General features: G+C 39.8%; 1 protein-coding gene across 1 annotated transcript; it reads right to left on the minus strand.

The window, feature by feature from the left end:
- Positions 1 to 2,863: 2,863 nt before the first annotated feature.
- Positions 2,864 to 3,823, minus strand: LOC124975338 (olfactory receptor 7G2-like). The gene has a single exon (XM_047538083.1). It carries the CDS (start codon positions 3,800 to 3,802, stop codon positions 2,864 to 2,866), a length of 939 nt encoding a protein of 312 aa, XP_047394039.1. The 5' UTR covers positions 3,803 to 3,823.
- Between the last annotated feature and the right edge of the window lie 3,219 nt (positions 3,824 to 7,042).

A 7,042-nucleotide genomic window follows, 5' to 3' on the forward strand; every position in this document is an offset into this window, starting at 1 on the left:
AAATGATGTAGAGGTGATAGCATGTTGACAAAACAACTCAGTGGAAATGTTTCAAACATGTAGTTTCCAAAATGGGAAAAGAAAGTGGGTCATGTAGCATGTGAAAAGAAACTTCACCTTATAAAAAGAGAAATGTAAATCAATGGCACCAATTAGCACAGCCGCCACTGACTAGGTAATTGAAAATATTCTGTGCTGATGAGGGACCATGGAATTATCTAACGGGCAGGCAGCACATGAAGTTCAACCACTTCAGAAAACTCACTAGCACTTCACAAAGGAGGAACTTTACACCTTTGTAGCCAAAAAACCTACCCCAAGAATGAAATATTCCCAACATGAGGCATAAAAAAACCTATTCCATCAACTTTATTTACAATTACAGAAAAACAATAACCCCAATTTCATCCATATCAGAAAAAAATATCCCTGTTGTTTTCTGTTATCAAACATAATATAAAATAGGACTGATTATGGGGTAACATCAGCTAAACCCAACAACATGAAGGACTCTCAGAAGTGAAATGATGACAGCCAAGACCCAGAAACCAGTCATGACCTTGGAACTTTATCAAGGTCAGAAGAAAATTGTTATAATATAGTGCACAAGAATCCATGAGAAAGTGATAACAAGAGTATTATAGAAAGACTTCTTGGAGACAGGTACTATGATATGGGCAATCAAAAAATGACTGTAGCCCAGGCACAGTGGTGCACACCTGAAATTTCAGCGGCTCGGGAGACTGAGGCAGGAGAATCATGAGTTCAAAGCCAGCCTCGGCAACCTAGTGAGAATATAAGACCCTGTCTCTAAATAAAATACTGAAAAGGGTCTGGGATGTGGCTAAGTGGGTAAGTGCCCCTGGGTTCAATCCTCATGAAAAAAAAAAAAAAAACCTGGCTGCAGGGCTGGGGTGTAGCTCAGTGATTTCATACTTGACTAGCAGCATGAGGCTGAGTGTCCACTCCCAGCCTTGTAAAGAACATTGCATTAATCTAGTCTCAATTCCTAATCAATCTTAAAAAGAACATCAGTGATGCAGTCACATCTGTGTTTATAGCAGCTCAAAACACAATAGCTAAACTGTGGTACTTCAGCAGATGAATGGATAAAGAAAATGTGGTACATATACACAGTGGACTATTACTTAGTTTTACAGAAGAAAGAAATGATGGTACTCTCCAGTAAATGGATGGAGCTGGAGAATATCATGCAAGTGAAATAAGCCAATCCCTAAACACCAAAGGCTGATTGTTTTCTCTGACATGCTGATGTTAATTCACAATAAGTGGGGGTGGGTGGTGGTTGGGGAAGAATAGTTACTTTGGATTAGGTAGAGGTAAGTGAAGGGAGGGCAGCAGGTACAGGGTTAGAAATGATAGTAGAATGAATCAGACGTTATTACCCTATGTACATATATGACTACATGAGCAGTGTGACTGTACATCATGTACAACAAGAAGAATGAGAAATTATATGTCATTTATGTATGACGTGTCAAAGTGCATTCTACTCTCATGTATAACTTATTAGAACAAATTGAAATGAAGAATATATGAAGTTATATATACAGCTCATCCAGACAGCATGTAATAGATTATTTTCTGCAAAAATCCTTTCTCAGTTTAACAACCACATTCACATCATGTAAGCTCCTAAACAATGCGGTGGGGGCAGGAGAGGCATCATTTCTAGGGTCATCATTTAGCTTATGACACAGATGTCTACTGTATGACTCCACAGAGTGGCCCATGATCAGTAGACCAAGGGAAGAACACTTGATTTTCTGTCTGTGGCATTGTGTTCCAGGTATAACACCTGCATCTGCTGCAACAACCTGGGGAGGCTGAGAAGAAGTCCTTGGAAGTAGCCACCCCATGCAGCACTCAAGGAAGCCATGATCCCCAAATCCATATGTTCTTAACTCCTGATGTCCTTGGAATGAATCATAGTACCCTTCTTTGCATCAGTATATTAGAATTAGCAATTTCATTTCTTTGAGAACTGATGTTATCTTCACAAAACATGTCTTAATATTGCAAAAATATCTGAAGCCCCTGAGATAATCTAATTACATGAATTTCATAAACATGAAATTGATCAGGGTGGATGCTGAGGTTACCTCATGAGGACCAGGTAACAGCTCAGTAATTACTTAATTGAGAATGAAAATTCACTTTATTTGCCTGACAGCATGTCTGTCTGTGAGATGCAACCCTCACGGCCCTCCCCACAGGATCAGACTGAAGAAAGTGTCCACATAGGACCTTGACCCTGTTTAACCTTTTCCCTGTCCTGTCCAACTTCTGCAGCTCTCCTTCTGAGTCTGATCCAAAAAGCATCACTAAACTAAAACCGCCAACTTGGTCTTTCCTTGACAGAGTTGAAGCAACCAAATGGCAGTTAGAGATTGAATTCATTGTTGAACATCACAGAACTGTACAGAAACTAAGGGCTAGTATGGCACCCAAGTAGAAACGAACTTCACTCTCACATTCTCACACCCATACGACCAGGGGAAGCTACACTCTACATGGGACTACAATCTTGCATAAATATTTCCCCAGCTGAGTCTTTTCTTCCAAATTACCTCAATGAAACCTGTTAAAGTTTGAACCCCTCCTTCAGGTTCTGCTTCTGTAAGACAAGCACAAAGAATTGTGGTTGAGAATTGGAATCACCAAACATCATAGATGTAGATGAAAGCAGTCAGGTTTCAAGGTACGTTAATAAGCATCAGACCATTTCCTCGTCTGATTGTTTTAGAAGAATGTAGTGACAACAGAAGTGTACATTCTGACTCATGAGGAATTCTGCCACTTTGATTTTCAATAAAAACCCAAGTCCAAAGTAAATAACATCTCATAGAGGAGAGGTTGTTCCACTGATGAGCTTCCTCAGGACCTCCTTCATGTCCCTGTTCCTCAGACTGTAGATAAAGGGGTTCAGCATTTGAGGGACCATGGTGTACATCACTGAGGCCACTGCAGTCTTCCTGGGAGAGTCAGTAAATACAGAGCTAATGTACACCCCAAATCCTGTGCCATAGAACAAGGAGACGACAGACAGGTGAGACCCACAGGTGGAAAAGACTTTATGCTTTCCTCCTGGTGATGGCATTCTCAAGACAGAGGACACAATGTGACAGTAAGAGAAAATGATCCCAGAAAGAGGAGCACCACCAAATATGCAAGCTGCAATATATATAAGGATGTTATCAATGAGAGTATCAGAACAGGCCAGCTTGATGACCTGATCAAGTTCACAGAAGAAGTGGGGAATCTCCAGGTCTGTGCAGAAGGACAACCACAGCACCATCAGAGTGTGGAGGAGGCCATCTACAATACTGATGGATAGGGAGACCAGAACCAGAAGGACACACAGACTGGGGTTCATGATGACTGTGTACCTACGTGGATGACAAATGGCCACATAGCGGTCATAGGACATCACTGCAAGCAGACAACTTTCCATGGCCATGAAAACTAAGACAAAGCAGACCTGGAAGAGGCAGCCTGCATAGGTGATGCTCTGATCCTGAGCTAGGATGTTCACCAGCATCTTAGGGATTATACTTGAGCTTAAACAGATGTCATTAAAGGACAGGCTGCAGAGGAAGAAGTACATGGGGGTGTGGAGGTGGGAGTCAGAGCTGACCGCCAGGATGATGAGTAGGTTCCCCAGGATGGTGACCAGGTACATGGACAGGAATAGACTGAAGATGAGGGGCTGCAGTCCTGGGTCCTCTGTCAGTCCCAGGAGAAGGAATTTTGAAACAATTGTTTGATTTCCAGTTTTCATGTTTTTGATGAACCTGATGAAAAAGATACAATGAAAGATAATCAAATGGGTGGACAGCACCATTGGCAGCACTGGGAAGATGCACCAAGTGTGGTGTTCTTGTTTCCCCTCTAAACTTGGTGCTGATAGGCTCTGGGATGAGGGACAGCAGTCTATGCTTCAACAATCCCTCTGTCTGCTTTGATGGATGCTTAATATTGAGAAGAAGGTCATTTAAAAATAAAAAAAAACTTTCCCACAGAGCTGTGAACTCAAGTGAATATTAGATGGTTTGTTCTGCTACTTCCTCTCTTCATTGCTCCTCACTCTATTGAAATAAATTTTTTCTTGAACACCAACGTTTCAAGGGTTGTGCTAAGTGCCAAGAATGATGGAAAGTATAAGACACAACTTTTCAATCCAAATTACTGCATGCCATTATTTTAAAAATAAGGATGAAATGTTAGAGTCTCTCCAGACCAGGCAATACTTTATTCCTAGGGCAACTCTCTCTGTCCCACCTGAGGGAGTTCTTCCCTTCTGTGGATAGGTGGCATATCATTTTTTTTAACCAGCTGAGAGAGATAAAAAGTGACATGCATAGACAATTAGGAAAACAGATGAAAATAAGATCAGTTTCCTGATACTGGGGAAGTCAGAAACTACAGGCAACACACTGATAATCACTTAGCACACTAAGTCCTACTAGGAGCATCACTGTGGAACAAGGGTCGTTGTGTTTGAAGTGAGAGAGATCTGGCTCTGTCAGCATTTACATTTGGTTTAATAATAGTTTCACAGCAACTTTATCACTAATATTCTCGCTCTGAATGAAATCTCAGTTCTAGAGCATGTTTTGAGAACAGGAAAATCATCCACAGTAAAAGAGGACTTGATTGTCTATTTGTACAATAAGCCTGCATGATGGAAATCATTTTACAATGTGTGAGAACATCCAACCAGCACACTTCACACCTTTAATAAGGGCAAACTTTATTCAGTTTACTTCAGTGAAGCTGAAAAAATCTGTGGGATATTTCTTGATGGGAAATGCATAGAACAATAGCACCCAGTGCACACTCAGCCTATGAGACTCTTACACTCACATTTCCTTTTGTTTTTTTAACTGTCATGAATTATCACACGTAGTGTTATTCATTCCTGAGAAAGAAGTAGTGGGCCAGGGCAACTGAGGAAAATGGAAAGAAAGAAAACACCCCTGGTTTGCTAAATGCAAATATCAGGGAAGAGTTGGATGAGCTGTAACTCCCTCTGGAAATAGAAAAACAACAAGGAAACATTGATAAACATAATAATCATTTGGCATCGGCATATGATAAAATATATAGGAATTAAAATGAGTTCAATAATAGCTAAGTGAGGTACAAGAATCACACCGTGAAAGTATTAAGGCAACTTCAGTCGTATGATTGGAGTCATGAGAAATGTTATTCAGAATCTCACCTGGATATTGAAGATGGAAGATGTGTCCTCAGGAAATGAAGATGGACTGAATGAGGCAGTGTAACCCTGGTCAGGAAGGCTTATCTCTGGGAGGAGGCTCAGTGCTGCTTTCTGGCTGGGTCAGGACAGTTGAGTGAGGTGGTCCCAGGTTGACTCCTATAGTCTCTGTATCCCTGGGGTTCAATATCCAAAGCTCCTCATTAGAGCAGATATTTTACTAACAATCAGATCCCAAGAGTGCATGTCCTTGAAGACCAACTCTGCAGGAGTGAGGGATTCAGGATGACTGATCTCTGACCCCTGAGGCCATGTTTGCACTACTCAGTTCTCTGCACTGTCTCTGCTCAACTGCATTGCATGGACCCTGCTCACAAGGGGCATCCTTATAAGAATTTGAGGACTCCATTTCAGTTTTAAACTTGACCCTCTATTTTTAATTCACAACTTCAGAAAGTCTGATGTAATGAAATGTGGGAAGATATTTCATATATGTGTATATTTATCACATTGGCTAAGATATTGTGTTAGTCAGCATTCTGTTGATGTAACAGATACTTGAGAGAGGCTTATTTGGCTCATGGTATGGAAAGTTTCAGTTCACAGTTACCCAGCTTGTTCATTTGGGACAAGGGTGGCACAGGACATCTGGAAGGAGAGTATGGTAGAGGAGGCTGCCAGAAAGTTAGAGAGAAGGGAAGGGCTGGGGTTCCAATATCCCCTTCAGAACACAACCCTAATGACCTAACTCCCCTCCCTCACTCCCCACATCTGAGAGGTTCCACCACCTGCCAGTAGCTCTAAGGTTGCAATCAAGTCTTTTTCACCTGGACCTTTGGGGGGAAAATATCCAATCTCTAGAACTGTAAAAATACAAACACTGAGAATGTTTCTCCTTAATTGACATTAGAAATTCTCTGAACTGTAATTTTTCTTCCTTACATGTTAGAAAGTAGATTCTAACCTATTCTCTTTGATCACTGCCAACTGCCCAACGTATAAACAGGATGTTATTTCCTGCTTATAGTTTTATAAACACTGTTTTCAATTCATCATGATAATTTCTTTTTACTGGTGCTTATTAATTATACAGAATGGAGGGCTTCAATGAGACACATTCACACACACACAAAAACATACTTTGATTGATGTTGTTTTCAACACATTTTCTTTGTATTAGGAAATTGTGAGGTGAAATTATGATTCTTTGTTTTCTGTGAAGATGTTAGTTAAATTACAAAATTTCCAAAAGGCAGTAATGAACAGCTGTGTCCAAACACTCAATGCATTTGGTGAGATTTTATTTATCATTTAGTATCTGGAGGACACCCCAAATTATTGTTCATGTTAAAACCTTTGCATTTAAGGGCTTTGGTATTTTCATTCGTTTATCCAATTAATTTAGAACATATCACCTTTTTGTATGAGTTTGTAATTTACAGGATATGTAGTTGAAATATTATGACAAGATAATATTACAATCACTTTCTTCACATTTTTAACCCCATTCAATTTAAAATATACAAATAAAAGATAAAATACATAAAGAAATCAATGGGATTGTGAAGAAGATCAATGTTTCTAGGTACCGTACAAAGAGAAGAATTTTATTTAAAAATAAGGTGAAGCTTTTCAGTTATCTAAAAACAAATGACATGACATGATGAGTGGACAGATCAAATTGTCTTACATTTCCACCAGGAGACATGAAAGAGAATATTCAATTAACTTAACTCACAACAGCAAAAAATAACTACCCAAATTTCGTCAATACCAGAAAGACTCCCTGTTTTTTAATTA

The sequence above is a fragment of the Sciurus carolinensis genome, unplaced genomic scaffold, assembly GCF_902686445.1.
Source record: "Sciurus carolinensis unplaced genomic scaffold, mSciCar1.2, whole genome shotgun sequence".
In the NCBI taxonomy this organism is placed as follows: domain Eukaryota; kingdom Metazoa; phylum Chordata; class Mammalia; order Rodentia; family Sciuridae; genus Sciurus; species Sciurus carolinensis.

Bases quoted from the DNA above. Each gene is read 5' to 3' on its own strand.
- LOC124975338 (XM_047538083.1), bottom strand. From the start codon at position 3,802: ATGAAAACTGGAAATCAAACAATTGTTTCAAAATTCCTTCTCCTGGGA.